At 33.5% G+C, this 20,991-nt stretch overlaps 1 protein-coding gene across 1 annotated transcript; it reads left to right on the top strand.

The window, feature by feature from the left end:
• The first annotated feature begins 18,576 nt into the window (after positions 1–18,576).
• Positions 18,577–20,530, top strand: LOC120081121 (peroxidase 5-like). Its single transcript, XM_039035794.1, has 2 exons — positions 18,577–18,813; positions 19,730–20,530. The coding sequence occupies exons 1-2, from the start codon at positions 18,577–18,579 to the stop codon at positions 20,528–20,530; spliced, it is 1,038 nt and encodes a 345-aa protein (XP_038891722.1).
• Positions 20,531–20,991: the final 461 nt, after the last annotated feature.

Genomic DNA, 20,991 nt, shown 5'->3' on the forward strand with positions numbered 1-20,991 from the left:
CTTGATTTTTGCTTCAATTCTCTAAGCATGAGTTGCACCTCATGTAGGCTTTTCCATTGCATGATAGTCCTGCAATAAATATTGAAGTGGAAATCGGGCATGCATCAATTGAATTTTTGCTGACAAATTTGAGTTGAAGAAGGTATTCTTCAAGTGGGTACAACAATGTGTTCTTCTCCAAATTTCCTTCATTCAAGCTTATTTCGAGTCCCACAACTCAATCTAAAGCTCCAAGAGAATAGTAGGGAAGATCTTGAGGTGGTTCACAACGATATTTGGAGAAGATTTTCAGCAGAATTGTGATTCAAAGTGTTTTTCAAAGGTATGTCATGAAACCCTCTTTGTATTTTATGAGCATGCTTAGATTCAAAGCCAAAATTAATGATTTAAAATGCTTAATGATCCGTTTTTCTTTTGCTGCATGTTTTCTAACTCTAACAAATTGGTATCATAGCATCATTTAAGCATTCAATTTGGTTTAATTTTGGCTTGGTGAGTGTTTTTTCATGAGATATATGAAAATGGTGAACTGATATAGATTTCTGAGTTTTGGCATTTAAATTCTCTTTGATTCCTTGGTCAAATTTGTAATTGACTCTTATTGATGAGCTTATTTATGTGCTCAAGAGTATATAATTTATTTGGAGTCATTAGAGTTGAAATTAAGATGTAATTGAAGAAAGAAGCGAAGAAGGTCGAGTTGCTGCAAATTCTAGTGGAGCTTCTATCCAGGGAGCGTTGCAACACTGCTCATGTTACTGCCCAAATGATGAGGAACACCCACAAGGTCACAACGCTTGGGTGAGAGCGTTGCAATGTTGCTTACCCCAACCCAGCATGCACGCTTCAACTCAAACTGACAGTCCAGTTGAACTAGTCCGGTCAGTTCGAGTCAAGAAGGTATGGTTTTACCTGATTCAGTTCGATTCAGCCACTTTTGAAGGTTTGGAGGTCCGGTTCGAGCTGTTCGAGTCCAGTATGGGGCAGTTCCAGCGGTCTATAAGCGTTTTAGAGCCTTTTCTTGTTGAATTTTGTAATAGTTAGGCTTTTGTTTGCTTGAAAATGCCAAAACTAAATTCATATGAGTATGTGTTTAATTATTTATACATGTGATATATGTTATAATTAAATAAATCTTGTATGTGCATACAGTATGCCATGTAGATTTAAAAACCCACCATAGGAAGTATATTACATACATTAAAAGTATGTTGTAAAATGTTATAATATATAATATGCATGTTTAGGGTTTCTTTTATTTAATATAAATGTTATATTAAATATTAAATGTCTTTGATGTATGTTGTGGATGTTAAGCATGTCTAAAATTTTGTAAGCTGTTATAAAATTGGGTTAGACATTTAAAATCCATAACAAAGAATAGTTGCATGCTCATATAGGTTAACCACTCATTTTAATAGTTAAAATAGGTCGTTAAACTTGTAAAACTCAGGTTACAAACTCAATCGGTATATAATACTGTTTAAGGCTGGGGGTATTTACGCTGACGATCTACAGAACACCTCCTACCTGAGGATTATGGCCAAAGTATTGAGCATTGTTAATCAGTTTTATGAGCAATACGTGAGCGATGTGGGATTTTAAAACTGGTTTATCACCTAGACATCGTAGGTTAAATCCAAATATAAACGTTATACATGAATAAAAACCTAGACTTAGGTTGTTTAATTAGCCAGAACAAACTTAAGAATGTATACCCTGTTTAATTGTTAGAACACTTCAGTGAGAGTTTAATAACATATATGATACGCTATTAGAACACTTCAGTGAAAATCAAATAACGTATATAATAGGTTACAACGCTTTAGTGGGAGATTAATTAACATATATGATCTGATTATTTCTAGCTCTCACGTCCCTAAGAGTTCACAATAGAAATTCATGTTCCACTTCGTGTCACCCTGGGAGTGAACTCAATTCGGAAAGTTTTTGCATGAATTAAGATTTTGGTGAATAGGGGAAGTTGTTCGCTTTAAAGTCAAATATGATGTTTCGATTTTAAAATTTTCACGTTCTGAAGATGTTCACACCAGAAGGTTCATGCGGCATTTCATGTCACCCTAGGAGTGACCTCTATTCGAAAAATGTTTGCGTGAATTGATCATGGTGAATGAGGGGATGTTGTTCAATGAAAAATCAAATATACGATATATTGATTTCAATTCTCAGTCCCTAGATAATTCCCACCGTGAAATCTGTTCAACATTTCGTGTCGATTATACCTCAACTACTCTATTCGAAAAGTCTTTGTCACGTGGTCAAGACCAAAGCGAATGGGAAAATAGTTCATAATAAGTGGGTGAAGGATATGTGTTAACATATCCTACGGTCTCTTCTGTTGGTTTGAACCATGAGATTCCTATGTTGTGCCTGCTTGTCATCTTTAAATCGGCCTCGCTAGTCATTTAATGACGACTCTCCCCTTGGAGGGTTTTAATATGGGATTCGAAACAACTCAAAATCTAGAAATAGATAGAATTTCTATCTTTAGGAGCATCGTTGGGATCAAACTTCTGAGGTCTGAAAATAGCGGGTTACACTTACAGAATTACTATGGAGTTAGTAATTTCTGACAAAAAACGTTAGCTAAATGACTATTGGAATATGAGTTATTCGTGAGATAGTATTTAGTAAAGAATGTCTTGTTGTAGTATTATTGCAAAAATAATCTTGGGTATATTATTACTTTGCTAAAACATGATTGAATTTATAAAATTTGTTTAAATTTTTCAGAATGACAAGTTCACTAATACAAATTTCGACATTTGATAAACTGATTGGGATAATTATGCAATTTAGAAATCAAACCTTAATACTATACTGGTGAATGACGATTTACGGTTCGTTTTAACAGAGGATTGTCCTCCCATTCCAAGCTCTAACGCAAATCGAACTATTTGGGATGCGTATGATTGATAGATTAGGGTGAATGATAAAGCCCATGCTTATATCCTCGCCAGTATATTTGATGTTTTGGCGAAGAAACATGAGGATATAGGTACTGCCAAAGACATTATGGAATCTTTACAAGGGATGTTCGGACAACTGTCCTTTTCCTTAAGACATGAAGCTATTTAGTTCGTTTACATTTGCCGCATGAAAAAGGGGGCCTCTATTCGTGAACATGTCTTAGACATGATGGTTCACTTCAATGTGGCAGAAGTAAATGGAGTTTTCATTGACGAAAGAAGTCAAGTTGGTTTTATTCTAGAATCTCTTCCAAAGAGTTTTCTGTTGTTCTGCACGCACGCACTTATGAATAAAATTGAATACAGCTTGACTACTCTTCTAAATGAGCTACAGGCGTTCCTGACAATGATGAGAGCTAAAGGTTCGAAACCGAAAGTACATGTTACTACCGTTGAGAAGAGAGGAACGTCCTCCAAAAAGCCTGATGTTGTTTCCGCTTCACAGAGTAAAAGTATTCCTGTTAAGAAGAGAAAAGGGAAAGGGAACAAGAAAACCGCTGGGAGAAAAGGCAAGGCTAACACTGCAAACAAAGGAAAGTGTTTCCACTGCAATGAGGAAGGGCATTGGAAGAGGAACTGCGCTCATACCTTGCCGAGAAAAGAGTAGAGAAAGAAAAACAGGCAAACTAGTTCCTGAAGATTGCTAGTTGTCCCAGACTGACCAGTGGGAGATGTTGTTGTTGGAAGATAATCTTATTAGCTTTTATTATTGTAATAAAAGTTAGTTTGTCTTGTATGCAAAAGAACAAATTGTATATATTTTTGTTGTAAATGAAATGTTCATTAGCGAAAATTATGTTTGTTCTATCACATATCAACTTTTATTAAGAATCAACCTAATTAAAAGTCATTTGCAAATATTCAGATATTTAAAACGGCTCGAAATCAATTAAGGTAAGTAGTTGTTTAACCTAAGTGATAAGTTTACAACACTTGAAATGTTCAAGAGTGTACGAAACTTGTTAGGTAAAATAAAACCAAAATGTTTTGATTAGATCAAAGTATAGAAAGTTTAAGATTTCTAGGTCTATTTGATAGAACATGAAATCCAATGAAAAATTTCTAATTGCCTTAATTGTTTTTCCTAACACCATTCCAAATATTGGAATATTGTTCAAGATCACCTTGTATTATTTGTTTGCATAAAAACTTGCATAATTCAATAAAAAGTTATTGAATTAACACTGTAAACAAAATTTATTTAAACAAGTCAGATGCATCTTACTCAAAGAGTTGAGAGTACCTCGATGTAGTGGGAGGAGTGTATGACTTCCTAGCCATTATTGAGAAACAAGTATTGTGAGAATAAGATGTATTCCCTATATAGTTTAATAAAAAATCTACTGTACATTAACATGTTTACAACGATTCTCTCGGCTAAAGTGTTTGAAAATCACCTAGTAAGACTAGGAACACCAGGTGAACAACCTAGGAGAAAAACTGGGTATGGGATACCGAATAGTAAACTATGGGTATGGAATGCCCTAGTTTATTGTATTTCTCTATAAAACAAAGAACTCAATATTATATATTTGGATATATAAGTTACCGCAGGAGTTTTAGTCCAAGTGGGAGTTTGTTGGGTTTTATGTCTTAAAACTCGTGGTTTGTAAACAATAAAATTTCTTTCTGAAAATTCAATAAGTTGGTATTGAAAATATGTATTACTTATTTCATTTTAGAATTAAATCCAATAAACTAAAAGTTCCATGACTATTACATGAGTACTTGAACTTTATGTGGAGACATAAAAGTGGATCAGGTTCAAGTAAATAGTCAAAATGATCTATAATATATGAATGAGGTTGGGTGCCTTATTCTGGAAACACTATTGGATGCAGCCCACTCTGTAGTTGTTACAAAGAGTTGTAAAGTGCTATAGACGATGTGATCCTAATTCGCACATGTTATGACATGAGGAGTGGGGGCGTCCTATGCAATGAGTTTGTACAAGATCAGACCACGAAATAGTTACTCTTACTTTATAACGTTGTTTACTGTTTAAGACTGACTATTTCAAAGTGATGACCTAGGTAACTTGACCTTAATCCTGACTAACTATGAACTCCTGTTTATTCGAGGTTATCCTTAGATTTGCATATGTGAGGGTTGGCTCAACAACGTCGGCTCAATAAACCTCCATTTCAGAGGTAAGACCGGGTAGATAGCTGGGGACATAGGGTGCAAGAAGGAATTCACTCCTACTTGTTTTCTGGGATAGTAGAGCAGTTGTTCCCTTAAGTACTAACTCCGGATCTTGAACAAGAGACCCTACCCTCTCATTGGCCTGAGAGGAACTTAAGGAACAAGAGGTAATCTCGGGGGTAAAACAGACATTTGACCCAACCATTATTACGAACAACCTATGAAGGGTTAACTTACTAATCATGGTTATATCGAGTGGACATAATATATCTACTGTGAGGGGAGTGCAACTATGCGTTTTATTAGAGTGACTCATTAGTTAACGAATAGAGATTAATTTGGTGTAAAGAGTTTAGCCAATTAATCTCGGATCGTTGGAGCCCATGATCTATAGGTCCAATAGGTCCCCCTACTAGCTTGTAAATGGATTAGCCTTAGAGTAGTGTGATAAGTTATAACGTTCAAATTAGAATTAAGAGAATTAGTAATTATATGAGATATAATTATGCGTTTAATTTTGAAATTAAACGGAGTTGGAGAATTTAATTAATATTTAAATAGATTTAAACATTAAATTGATGAAGGTGGAATTTGTGTAAAATTAATTTAATATTTGATACTAAATTAATTAAAATTAATTATATATTATTAATTCTATTAGAAAATTAATTTATGAAATTAATTTTGTAAAATTAATAAAGTTTTAGTTTTGAAAATCAAATTGATTTTAGAAATCATTTTGAAATTAGAAAAACTTGAAAGCTAAAATTGATTTTAGAAATCAATTTATAAAACACAAATTGACAAAAATGAAAGATTGTAAAACTCCATCATCTTCAACCAAAGGAGCTCACACTAAACCCACTTGATTTTTGCTTCAATTCTCTAAGCATGAGTTGCACCTCATGCAGGCTTCACCATTGCATGATAGTATTGCAATAAATAGAGAAGATTAAAGTGGAAATCGGGCATGCCTCAATTGAATTTTTGCTGAAAAATTTAAGTTGAAGAAGGTGTTCTTCAAGTGGGTGCAACAGTGTGTTCTTCTTCAAATTTCCTTCATTCAAACTTATTTTGAGTCCCATAACTCAATCTAAAGCTCCAAGAGGATAGTAGAGAAGATCTTGAGGTGGTTCACAACGAGATTTGGAGAAGATTTGTAGTTGAGAATCGTGATTCAAGGTATTTTTCAAAGGTATGTCATGAAACCCACCTTGTAATGGCCATGCTTAGATTCAAAGCCAAAATTAATGAATTAGAATATTTAATGATTCATTTTTCTTTCGTTGCATGTTTCCTAACTCTAACAGTATCCACCTTCCTAACATTATAATTAATTGATTCTTCATGAATCTAATTCACATGAATTTAATATTTGAATGAGATTATATACTAATCTTATTAATATACAATTCTCTCAATTGATTTGAACAATTCAAATTCTTCCTCATTACTATCCTTAGAGAGCTAACAAGGAGACCTGATGGACCTACAAATTGGAAGCTCTAATGATATGAGATTAATTAATGAAACTCTGTAATTAAATTAATCAATTTTATTAACTACCGGTCATTCCACTAAAGACTGATAGTTGCACTCTTTGCATTGTAGATATATTTTGTATCCACAAATAAAACCAATCAACAACGAGTCAACTCTTCACAAATCACTCATAACTACAGCTGGGTTAAATTATCGTTTTACCCCTGTAGTTACATCTAACTCCTTAAGTACCACTGATTCCTTTAATGAACAAACAACTTATAGTCCAACTATAAACTGACACCTCCTAGGCCAGTGATGAAGGAAATCAAACACGAGGATTTCCATGAGCAACGGAAAGATCATTCCAAATTACAATCATATATGAACTTTACAATTACAATCTCAAACAAAAACATATGGTTATGCATTAAATACAGAAATTATAGCATGTAATACATAAGATCAAGGACAAAAGCTACACACTTTTGTAGACTTCTCATAAACCTCCTTGATCATGAATGCTCGCCCACAGCTACACAGAAGCACACGAACACTCGCCCAACATGACCGTTTCACAGCACGAACTTCACACACTCAAACTCAGCGATCGCCTAGGTCACGAACACCCCGAACAACATGAACGACCTCCAAAGAACCTCGACAATGTCGAATTGAGTATGACACCACCAAGAAGGCTACCTTGGTATTCTCGGTGTGAGAATCCAGAGGGTGGACTCTATGTGGATTTGGTTTGAGGCAGAAAAAAGGAGGAAACACAATCGTATAAATGATTGACCAAGTGGGAGATGGTAGAACCTATTGTATAGGTCGATGCCCAATCGTTTAGGAAAAGCTAAGCAATCGTTTAGCAAAAGCTATGCGATCATTTAGCTCATCGTTTAGATAAGTGTTTGTCGCCTACAAACACTGCACGATTGTTTACCTTATTCAAGCTGTCGCTTAGTAAATCCTATTTACTTGACAACTTTCATGAGAATTTTTCCGAGAGACGAAATCTCAAATTCACAAAAACTCATGCTTTTTAATAAACTTACTAAAATTAGGAAAACATTTTTTCTTTTATCTCACGGTTACCATGAAACCACCAATAACCTCCCACTCAATTGGTTATTAGGTAAAAAGAGTTAATTATCCAATAATTAATATTATTATAAATATAAATGATAACTAACTTATCATACTATATATATAACCTATAGTTTTAATATTTCATCTCATGAAACATACAAACCATAGCTCTTTTTCTATTCCATGGTGCTTAATGTAAATCTCATTTACATTAATCCTCCACTAGATGTATCTCATACATCATATCGATCATATCATATATAATCGAATTTATCTTTTGTCAATTTGAACATTTCAAATCAACACCAAGAACTGATCCTCAACTAAATCCATTAAGCTACCAAGGGGACCTTATAAACCTGTAGCTCGAAGCTCCAACGGTACCTGAATAACTGACTAAACTCTTTAGTCATGGGATCCACCATTCATTAATTGCCAGACACTCCACTAAAGACCGACAGCTGAACTCTCCTTACTACATATATATTATGTGTCTATCTTAACCAATCAACAGTGCGACAATCCTTTACAGATCGCTCGTAAGTACAACTCGACCAATAACCGTTATGCCCTTGTAGTTACATATAACTCCTTAAGTATCATTGATCCCTCTAATGAACAAGTCATGGTCCTATTATGACTGAATCTTTTCTTCCAAAGAGAAATTGTGGCCACTATGTTCAAGCCCCGGAATCAACCATTAAGGGAACAATCTCTTTACTTATCCCTACTTCGGGGAAGAAGTGAATTTCATCTTGTGTATTGAGTTCTCAATTCCCAAATCAGACAAGTCCCCAAAAAGGTAGGTAGGCATGTTGAGTTGGCAATCTGACCACTCTCACCCATACTAATCAAAGGACCGCCTTCAAAGGCAGAAGTTCCCAAAACACTCAGGATTGAAGATGTGTCACCTACGGTCGTTTAGGTGAGATGTAAAGCTCCAGAATCAACGGCGTTATATACAGAGTTTAGTCATCTTGTGGTCTGGTCTTATATAAACTCTTTGTATAGGATACCCCCGCTCGCACGTCTCCACATGAATGGCCAGGATCTACTATATGTAGTAGTTTACAACACTTGCGAATCTCTACAACGCGGGCCATATCCGTAGTGTCACCAGGATCAGGTATCCCAACTTAATCCTTATACTACAGAACTATTTAGGTTATCACTTGAGTCATGATCCACTTGTATATCATATATACATGCTTAAGTTTACATAAGATAACCATGAAGCATTTTTTATGGGATATGAGTAAATACCAGAATGAAATAATAATTATTTTATTCATAAAAAAATGTGTATCATTACAAACAACAAGACTTCGGGAGAATTAGGACACCAATCCCAACATGTGAAAGGTCGAAGCCTCATTGTTCAAGACCCGGAATCAGTTATTAAGGGAGAAATTTATCTACTTTCCCTAAGGTCGGGAATGAGTGAATTTCGTCTTGTGTAGTTGTGTTTCCAGCTCCTTACTTGGACAAATCCCCATAATGGTAGGCTTGTTAAGTCGGCTAACATAGCCACTCTCACCCATACAGACCAAATGGTTGCCCTCATAAATAGAAGTTCACAACTCACTCAGGATTAAGGTCAAGTCACTTATAGTCATCCTAATGAAATGTAAGTCTCTTCTAGTAATGGTGTTATATAGAGAGACTATTCATTTCATGGCCCAGTCTTATAGAAACTCTTTGTATAGAATACTATCACTCACATGTCTCCACATGAATGATTGAGATCAGATCACTTATAGCACTTTACAACAATTGTAACAACTACAAAGCAGGTCATATTCATAGTGTCACAAGGATAAGATACCTAGTCTTATCCATCTACTACAGACCATTTAGGTTATTAGTTAAACATGATCCATCGGTATGTCAACCACGTACATGTTTTAAGTTATATAAAATAACCTTGGATCTTAGTTTATTGGATTGAATTAATGTAGTTTAAATGTTAATAAAATACCTCTTATTTTATTAAATATATGATTTTTATTTACAAACTATAAGATACATGAGATTTAGGACACCAAATCTAACAGAGTACCCATCGACTCTTGGTGGACAAGTTCAAAACTATAGAGCCCACAACTTCTGCAACCACACTGGAGTCCTCCATGGACGACTCTTAGTATACAACTGCACACGACAGGACTGGAAGCTTGGACATGAAGTCCCTCCCCCCCTCCATCTATCATTCACTTTGTCTCCAAAAGACAAGAAGGTGCATTCACAGCAAAGTATGAACAAGTCTTCTCCCCGAGAGGCATCCCTTAGCTCTATCAATGGCTCTCCACTAGTAGGCAAGGTTGAGGAGAACAAAGAGAAGAAAACAGGAATAGAGATAGAGGAAACTGAAGGAACTCGTTTTATAGAGATCCTTGAGCGGAAGTAGATCATCCAAATTCCATTTTGACTGAAAAACTAGATTTACAGTAAACGTACAAGATATGCATTCATAAAGAAATTTAACATGCTTTTTACAAAGAAAAATTGTTCAAGAGATATCACCTTTGAAGAACATCTCTTCTTGTAATTCCCTCGAACAGTCACGAACTCAAACACATCAACCCTTGAAGACTTTCTTCAAGAACTTCTTGAACCAAAAGGAGACACTACCACAGTGAGCCTTTGGTATTCTCAGGGTGAGAACTAGGGAGTAGTGAGCTCTGACTATTTTGGTTTGGAGGATTTGTTTGAGTTTGGAGGAAGAAAAAAATTGAAGAAGACAGAATGTTTCTGTGATGTTCAATTGTCTAGCAAATCTCTCAATCGTATAGGTATTGCCGTGTAGTATTGAAAGAAGAAGAAAACTTATTGTCTTTTATTCTTTTTTGCCATAAAACTAATTAACCACCCACTAAGGTAGTTGGAGAGAAAATAGAAATTTATTATTCAAAATAATAAAATCATATAAATAAATAAGATAACTAACTTATCATATCTTATTTATATTAAACTATATACTATATCAAATATAACAAATAACCTATAGTTTAAATATTGTATCATATACAATATAAACTATAGTTCATTTTCTTTATTTTATGGTATTTAATATAAATCACATTTATATTAAATTTAACAACTATGAATCACATTCATAAAAATTATATTTGAATCTCATTCAAATATTTATTTCCTCCAATTAAACTATAATGTATAAAATATATTATAATAATTATATCATATATAATTGAATCATATATAATTAAATTCCCTCTTATTAATTTGAACAATTCAAATTAACCCAAAAACTGATTCTCAACTAAATTCTTTTGAGCTACCAAGGAGACCTTATGGACCTGTAGCTTGAAGCTTCAACGGTATATGAATAATTAATTAAACTCTTTAATTACATTATCCACCATTCGTTAACTGTCGGGCACTCCATTAAAGACCGACAACTGCACTCTTCACACTACAGATATATTTTTGTGTCTATTGAATATAACCAATCAACAGTACGATGACCCTTCACAAATTGCTCGTAAGTACAGTTGGGCCAAATTAACGTTTTCCCCCTATAGTTACACCTAACTTCTAAAGTACCACTGATCCCTCTAATCAACAATAAATCATAGTCCTACTATGACAAACCCCTCTTGGGCCAGGAGAGGGTGTGGCGCCACATTATTCAAGACCCAGAATTAGCCCTTAAGGAAGTAATTTATCTACTTACCCCTACTTCGGGAAAATAGTGAATTCCATCTTGTGTAGTTGTGTTCCTAGCTCCCCAATCATACGAATCCCCAAAATGGTAGGCTTGTTGAGTCGACGATCTGGCGACTCTCACCCATATAAATCAAAGGACCGCCCTCATAGGCAAGAGTTCACAACTCACTCAGGATTCAAGTCATGTTACCTATGGTCATCCTAGTGAAATGAAAGTCTCTATTATGAACGGTGTTATATAATGAGACTAAACATTTCATGATCTGGTCTTATACAAACTCTTTTGTATAGAATATATCCGCTCGCATGTCTAATACATGAAGGATCAGGATCAGATCATTTGTAGCACTTTACAACAATTGTAACACCTACAAAGCAGGCCATACTTATAGTGTCAGCAGGATAAGGTACTCAGTCTTATCCATGAAAGAACTCTTATTCAAGAGAACTAATGAGCAGAAGCAAGATCTTTCTAAGTTCATTGTGAAAGAATAAAGACATTCACAAACATACAGAACAGTTATGCATCTTATACAAAATTACAACATGCTAAAGTAATCAAATACAAAAGGAATGAGAGATATGTCTTTGAAGAACTCTTCTTCTGTAAATCTCTCGCTCTCATGAACAACTAGGCAACAATCTCTCGTTGTCGTCCCAATCGTCTAGCAATCTCCCGCTGTTGTTCAGATCACGAACAGTCTACTCCTTAAACAAGAACCCTTTGACACTACTACTAGGAAACCTTGGTATTCTCGAAGTGAGAATCCAGAAGGTGTGGGCTCTGTGTGAATTTGGTAGAGGGAATGAGGAAGAAATGATCGAACTACACAATCAAATAAGTGGGAGAATGGTTCTGTCTATGGCATAGACTGAGAATACTTTATCGTTTATTAAATCTCGCTCTCGTGAGAATCACCTAACCGATCGTTTAATCTCTCGCTCAATCATTTACACGATCGTTTAGTAAATCTCGCTAGATCGTTTACATGATCGTTTAATAAATCGCTTTATACGATCGTTTAGTCTCTCGTTAGAAGGCTATCGTGTAATCTCTCGTGAGCAAAACGATTAGTAATTTACTAAATGAAACGATCTCTTGAAAATGAAAACTTTTTTCATTTTATCCTTCATTTATTCAAAACTCAAAATAACCTCCCACTTGCACAGTTAAAGGATAAATTAAATAACTAACTAAAAAATTATCTCATAATTGTATTTAATTATAAATAAATATAATAACTAACTTATTATATTATATTTATAACCTATTATTTTAATATACATCATATGTAATATTTAAACCATAATTCTTTTTTTCTTTATTTAATATAAATCATATTTATATCAAATCCTCCAATTAATATATCTTATACATCAAATCAATTATATAACATGTAATTGAACGAATTTAATTATATTCCCTCTTGTTAATTTAAACACTTCAAACTAACCTAAAAGCTAATTCTCAACTTGAATCTATTGAGCTACCAAGGGTACCTTATGGACCTGTAGCTTAAAACTCCAAGAATAACTGACTAAACTCTTTAATCATGAAATCCACCATCCGTTAATTGCCGAACACTCCACAAAAGACCGACAACTGCACTCTTCTCACTACAAATATATTTCTGTGTTAATTAGATACAACCAATCAGTGGTACGATAACCCTTCACAGATCGCTCGTAAGTACAACTGGGCCAATTTACTGTTTTTTCCTGTAGTTACATCTAACTCCTTAAGTACCACTGATTCCTCTAATGAACAATACGTCATAGTTCTACTATGAGTGAACACCTTTCGAGCCATGAGAAAGTGTGTGGCATCACATCGTTCAAGTCCTAGAATCAGCAGTTAGTGGAGCAATCTATATACTTACCCTTGTTTCGAGGAATGAGTGAATTTCATCTTGTGTAGCTGAGTTCCCAGCTCCCCAATCAGATGAAACCCCAAATTGGTAGGTTTGATTCGGCAATCTGGCCACCTGCACCCATGCAAATCAAAGGACCACCCTTATAGGTAAGAGTTCCCAACTCACTCAGGATTAAGGTCATGTTACATATGGTCATCCTAGTGAAATAAGAGTCTCTGTCATGAACGGTGTTATATAACGAGACTAAATATTTCGTGGTTCGGTCTTATACAAACTCTTTTGTATAGGACACCCCCGCTTGCATGTCTCCACATGAATGATCAAGATCAGACCATCTGTAGCACTTTACAACACTTGTAACATCTACAAAGTGAGTTGTATTCATAGTGTCACAAGGATAAAGTTTCCCTCCTTTATCCATATACTACAGACCATTTAGGTTATCACTTAAGGCATGATCCACTTGTATGTCTCCACATATATGCTTAAGTTACAACAATAACCTGGGATCTCAGCTTTGTGGTTAATGCAAATAAAATATCTCATATTTCATAGACAACAATGAAGAAAATGTCTCATATTATTACATCACAAGCATTTGTTCATATAGGTGTTTACAAACTACAGGAACCTAGGAGATTTAGGGCATCAACCCCAACAATCCATATACTACAGACCATTTAGATTATCACTTAAACATGATCTACCTGTTTATCTCTACATACATGTTTAAGTTACAACGATAAACTTCGATGTTAGTTTATTGGCTTGTGGTTAATGCAACTAAAATATCACATATTTTATAGACAAAGTGAATAAAAATATCATATATTATTAATCCATAAAAGTTTTTTCATATAAAGTTTACAAATTATAGGACCCTACGAGATTTAGGGCATCAACCACAAAAAAAACGTCGTCGTACTGATGAAAGACCTGCTGGCCGAGAGACAAATGCCAGGATTAAGAAGACCAATAAGGCCCGAACTGCACTGGTGATCCTTTCTAGTGATTCGGAGTAAGGTGTGATTTTCTTCTTCTTTTTGTTTTGTTTTGGAGAATCACACCCCCGATAGGAAAAAAAACTTTCTAAAAAAATAACACAAGAGATTGGTAACCTTATCCAGTGCAATATCACCTACATCTAGGGGGCAGTATACCTAGAAAATATAACTCCATTAATATAAATGATAAGCGATTACAACATAGTATTTATCTATAACTACAGTTTGATTACAGTGACCATCGTGGAGCTTAATCACTCAACCTTTCACCTAGGCTTCCCTAGATGTAAGACTCCCTCTCTCAGTGACTTAGGCTCCCCCTAAGTATTGATATCATTAAAGAATTCCTTAGGTTCCCCATAAGGTTGAGACTCCCTCTCAATAAGACTTAAGCTTTCCTTAAGCCGTGAGACTTCCTTTCACTTGATCTTTATCTTTCCCTCTCAAGTGAAGACCACCCCACTCGTTTAGCTTAGGCTCCTCTTAAGCTTGAGAATCCCTTCTCAAGATGTCAATCAATTAAGCATACAAAAAGTTTGGAGTATGTCTCCAACCTTACAACAACATAGTCTTTGTTCTCTTCAAAGATGGACATAATACTCTTGACAAAAATACTTCTCACAACAATGACACTCGATATTCCTCGTGAAAATGGCCAACCCAAAACCACATATCAAAAGTCTTTAAATATGCATAGCAGACACGTAGAAGGTCAACCACTAGATTTCAAAATAGTCGCAGATAAAGAATGCAAGAGATCCACAAAAATATTGCAGACAAAATTTTTCACATAAGGAAAATATTTTGCAGAATCAGCATTTCCAGAAAACAACTCTTAGATAGATAAGCTGAATATAGAAACAACCTGATATGTATCTGCTAGACTTAAACAAATATTACCAACACATAAAATCGAACTTATTGATTTTTAATTATTAAAAATGTGAAAATTTGTTCTAAACTTGACTCCCATTCGAAAAAAGAAAAACATTTTCCTTATATATGATCGTTTACGACTGTGGTGGAGAATAAATTCTCATCTACATTTTGAGCTCTCTTATCTTTGTCTCTTTAAATTCTTTTCCATAAAATACGATTTATAGCATTATCTCATCTCAAATATAGTCTCTTATTTTTTTTTTCAAGAAAACAAATCCAGTCCGATTAATTTAATAATTTCTTAAAATTTAAATATTATTGTTGTGGGTAAAATATATGGCTACATACTTAGCTACAATGGGATGCCCAATAGATCATTTGAAGAGAAAATTTTTATTTAGCTAAGTATGGTTATCGACTCATAGGCTCAACCACACAAGAGCTAAAGAGATCAATTGAACCCATCATAAAATCAACAAGGACCATGAAAATCAACTCTACTAGAGTTCGACCATGGAAGTGAAGAAAGCCATAGAGGTTGGCCGTGCCGACTTCATATGAAGACCAACTCATAAGGATGGTCATAAGAGAAAAATAATATCTAAGTATGGAGATGAACCGTGAAGGCAAAATAATGCCTAAGTAGTTAACTTTTACATGTGTTTAGGTCCACCAGTGAAATAAATCTTATGAATTATGCCAAATCAAGCACAACTCAATTGGCATACGAGTGTACTATAAACTACAAGGCATGTAGTTCGAATCCCCTATCCTCAATTGTACTAAACAAAAATTCATTATTCATAATGGCTAATAACAATTTAATTAATGACTTGAGAAATTAATTTGCAAATGATTATTATGAAACTTATCTCTATATAATCGAGAGGACTCGTGACATTTAAGGAAGGCTGAAAAGCATTCTTAATTCTCTATTATATAGCTCTATCTAAATGATTACTAACTTAATCATTAGACTGTTGGTGGTCAAACACCACACCAATGCAAGGTTTTCGATTATGCAGGGTAATCATTGGATTCCTCCCATATATTATAAGTTCACAATAGTTACCAAAATTCAGTATCAACAACTATGAATCTTAGAATGTTCATGTTGATAAATAAATAATGAATTATATAGGTTAAAATATAATTTTTGTCTACATATACTTTGAGTTTTATTTCATTTTAGTAATACAATCTTTATTGACTTATTATTAACTTTTTAAATATATATATAAATACTAACCTCTATTAACCTTTTTCTTTGAAATTTTTAAAATATATTGGATTGTATTTTCTCATGCATGAAATTTATTATGATTAGTCTGAATGATCATATAATTGAAAATTTAATATAATATATATATATATATATATATATATATATATGAATGATACCTTAAATTTTCTGAAAATAAAAATAAATTTGATCACCTTTTTTTTTAGTACATATTGGTTTTTTTAAAACAAAGCTTTCAAACATTTTGTTGATGTCATCAAACAATTTTTCAAATTAGTTTTTTTAATATTTATTTTTTATTCTGGTTCTAGTTTTGGCTTACTTTCTTACTCTTGTCTAATTGTAGTTTACTTTCTCGCCCTTACGCTTCTAGTTCTTGCCCTCTACACTTAATTTCTGTAAAGTTTGCAAATACTTCGTATGTTGCTGTCAATCGTCAAATATTGTATGTCGATACCATCATCGAAAACAGAATACATAGAAAAAAGCATTATCTATGTTGAAGATGAAATATAGAAAAGGGATTTAGAGAGAGAAGACAAAAAGAATAAGTGAGAAAGGGAGATTAAAGGGAGGAAACGAAAATAAAATATTAAAAAATATTTTAAGTGTTATAATTATAAAACCTTATTTCTAAGAACCATTTTGTTTTTTATTTTTTATTTTTAAAAATTAAATCTATAAATACTATTTCCACATCCAATTTTTTTCCTTTGTTATCTAGTATGGTTTAAAAAATCAAGCAAAATTTTGAAAACTAAAAAAAGTAGTTTTGAAAAACTTGTTTTTGTTTTTTGAAATTTAGCTAAGAATTCAATTATTGTAATAAAAAATATGCAAATCATGGTAAGAAAAGTAAGATGGTTTAATTTTTTAAAAAAACAAAAGTATTACTAAAGGGGTAGCCTAAATAAGTCGATTTATCAAATAGTGGACAAAATTCGGGCCATGATTGTTTGTTCTTCTATTCACATTCAGCCCACGTGATGACCCGCAAAGAAACGAAGAGCAAAACTAAAAGAAGAAACCGATCATGGCACGATCGAAAGATATCATCGGTGACATTATAACGAATTTATCCTTTAATTACCAAACTCCAAACGATCAAGGTTCTGATAAAAGCTTGAATATAGGAGAGAATTTGCCCAAATTTTTTCAATATTTCTGAATGGCCGAGATGGCCTTTTATAAAGGAGCCACAAAAGGAATAAAAATATACAATTAAATTTGTCTTTACCCACTAATAAAAGGTTTTGAGTCAATTGATGATTTAAGATGGTATCAAAACAGGTGATCTTGAGAAGTAGTATGTTCAAGCCCCTGCATTATTATTTGGGGCAATTGTAATTTTAATAAAAAAAAAAAAATTAAAACTTGGACATGTGTCCTTAGGTTTTGCTTTTTTGCAAACATGTCAAAAAGCTTCCGCCTGAAAATTTGATTGCTATCAAATTTCTATGTGATTGCTATATGATTGTCACACCTGCAATTACAAAAAAATTGAAGTCATGCTTTAGTTTCTTAAAATGTATTTGTCATACAATGCAATTTTCCTAATTATTTCCTCCTCAATTAATATTCATTTCTCCTAATTGGATATGTTAGTGATATATAATTAATTTTGCCTTCATTCACTAGGTTAAGCTTAAGATTTTGATCAATCGATAATTTAATATGGTATCAGAGCATATGGTCCAGGGAGGTCCTGTGTTCAAGCTCGTGCATTGTTATTTCCTCTCCAATTAATGTTGATTTTTACTTCTTGGGTCAAGCCTACAAGTGAAGGGAAGTGTTAGTGATATATAATTAAATTTGCCTAAATTACTAGCTTAAACTTTTGAGCTTTTTGGTTCATTAGTAATTTAAAATGATATCAGAACAATTGGTTCAAGAAATTCTGAACGTGTGTTTTTACCCATATAACTTACTTTGTCCAAATGAGTCATTCTCCCTAACACAAACAATAAACCATGAATATTATTAGACAAAATATAACTCAAAACTTTCCATTGTTTGGGAAGGAAAAAAAAACAAAAAACAAATAACAAAAAACAATAACAATAACAGCAAAATCTACGTTTTCTTATAAATTATAAGGACATGTTCCGGCCATCGGAGCAATCACCAAGCGTTGCAAAGGCAGTGAACCTTGCTGGAAAACCATCAAAATTGCGACCAAAATGGAGGCTGACCAAGTAACGACATTCGCCGCCTTCTTCATCGCTTGTTCTTTAATCTTCTCAACTTGTTCCTCGGCGGATGAGAACAAGGGTCGCCACTTGCACGCCAGATTCTATCGGTATAGTTGCCCTCAGGCTGAGAAACTCGCCAATGATGTTTCTAGAGCTGCCTTTGATCAAGATCCAACTCTTGCTGCTGCCCTCATTCGCCTTTTTTTCCATGATTGCTTTGTCAATGTAAGTCCCTTTTTAAATTATCAAATTGAATAGATATAAGATTGAATTTTGTTAATAGGTCTCCGATGCATATTAGCCACAAAATTAAAATTTTAAAGACGTTAGAATTTTCGTAAAATATATTTTTGTTAGTTGATATTTAAACTTTCTTTTACAGAACTAACACTAATAGATTAATAGTATGTGATCATTTAGATTTTATTTAGTTGTTGAGAACTAACACTTATGATCATTGATGTATTAATTTAAATTTATTAATTATTGAAATTCTGAATATGACATGTTGCTGTTTTACTTTAATGAGTTTGAAATTAGTTTATAAATGCTCACTAAATAAAGTAATTCTATAAAGAATAAAAAAAAAAAATAATATGACGTGTTTAACCTTGTCAATATCTATTTTTAATTCATCAGTTGTATTTTTTTAAAAAACTTTTTATACTTAAAAGAAGAGAAAACTTATTTTAAATGATAAAATTTCTAAAAATATTTATAAATAATAACAAAATATCATATTCTAGTGTCTATCATGACACAGATAGGCACTTATAGCAATATATCGCAATTTATATAGATGATGATATTTTGCTACTATTTGTAAATATTTTTGTACATTTTTTTATATTTAAAAATAATTTTAAAAAAGATGAATTAATAATTGTTTGTATACAACCTAATATCTAGTGAGCAACTAAACATATTCTCGATCACATTTAAAAATTTACTTAAATTATAATTTTCTGAATCAGTTACCAAACTCATATATGAAAACGTTAAATAAAATTTTCATTAAATCCCTTATTTTTAAATTTATGCTCGTTAACTCCTTTTAAAAAGTATATATAAAAAAAATAAACCCCATTTTACATGAGAAAATTGCTAGAGATTGACGTTCAAAATGTTTAAAACCAAACAGGGTTGCGACGCTTCAATTCTACTGGATTCAACAATTTCAGGGGAGCCAGTAGAAAAAATATCACCAGCAAACGGCAAAACTCTGAGAGGTATGAAACTAATCGACGAAATCAAGGCCAGAATCGAAAGCGAATGCCCCAGAATTGTTTCTTGCGCAGATATATTAGCCTTCGCAACTAGAGACGCTACCGTCTTCTCCGGTATACCGTACTACATAATCCCCGGCGGCCGTCGCGACGGTCTCTCATCCCGTGCCGCCGACGTATTCGGTAACCTCCCGATTCCAAGTATGCCCGTCGATGAGATGGTCGAAATATTCACAAAAAAAGGCATGACGGCGGACGAAATGGTGGTTTTAATCGGAGCGCATTCGATCGGAAGAGCACAATGCAGTTTCTTCGAAGACAGAATTTACAATTACAGCGGAACCGAGTCTCCAGATCCTACCATGGATGAGGCCTACGGTTATTACTTGTCGGTGATGTGTCCGCCGCCGAATTCCGATACGGCGGAGTTAGCGGAAGATCAGGGAAGAAGAGAAAGACTAGTGAATTTCGATCCGTCGTCGCCTTTCAAGCTGGATAATGCGTTCTATTTGAGGCTGTTGGAAGGAAGAACGTTGCTCCGATCGGACCAAGATATGGCGGAGGATCCGATGACGGCGGAGGTTGTTAGAAGAATGGCGTATGAACCAAGAACATGGAAGAAGAGTTTTGTGAGGGCTATGGTTCGGCTTAGTAGAGTGGATGTGATCACGGGAAATGCAGGGGAAATTAGGAACAACTGTCGGGTTGTTAATTAAAAATATGGTTTTTTTATTTTTAAATTTTGTTTGTTTTTTGGAAAATCATACAAAAATACTCCTCAAAGTTAACATTTCATTCCATTACTTCTTATATTTTGAAAATTATTTTATTAATAAATACTAAGACTAAACGACATAAAGTGAATATTTAATAAAAAATTGAGGTTAAAAGTTTGAAATGTTAAAGTTAAATTTTAGTCTCTAAACTTTCATAGAAGAAACAATTTAATTATTGAACTTTGATTTGTAACTATTTAATTTTTAAACATTTTCTTATATTTTAAAATTTGTAATAATTTAGTCTCTAATGTTGAAATTAGTGTAAGATTTAATGGGTTTTCTTCAATAAATAAATGGATAAACTAATTAGAAACTCAATATTTTTATAAAATACAAAGTCTATATTATACAGGATTAAAATTGATATCTAATTTTGATGAAGTTTTCTTTAATGTTGG

The sequence above is a fragment of the Benincasa hispida genome, chromosome 7 (genome assembly GCF_009727055.1).
Source record: "Benincasa hispida cultivar B227 chromosome 7, ASM972705v1, whole genome shotgun sequence".
NCBI lineage: Eukaryota > Viridiplantae > Streptophyta > Magnoliopsida > Cucurbitales > Cucurbitaceae > Benincasa > Benincasa hispida.

Bases quoted from the DNA above. Each gene is read 5' to 3' on its own strand.
- LOC120081121 (XM_039035794.1), top strand. From the start codon at position 18,577: ATGGAGGCTGACCAAGTAACGACATTCGCCGCCTTCTTCATCGCTTGT. The intron at 18,814-19,729 runs GTAAGTCCCTTT...AAAACCAAACAG, and splicing joins TCCATGATTGCTTTGTCAAT to GGTTGCGACGCTTCAATTCT.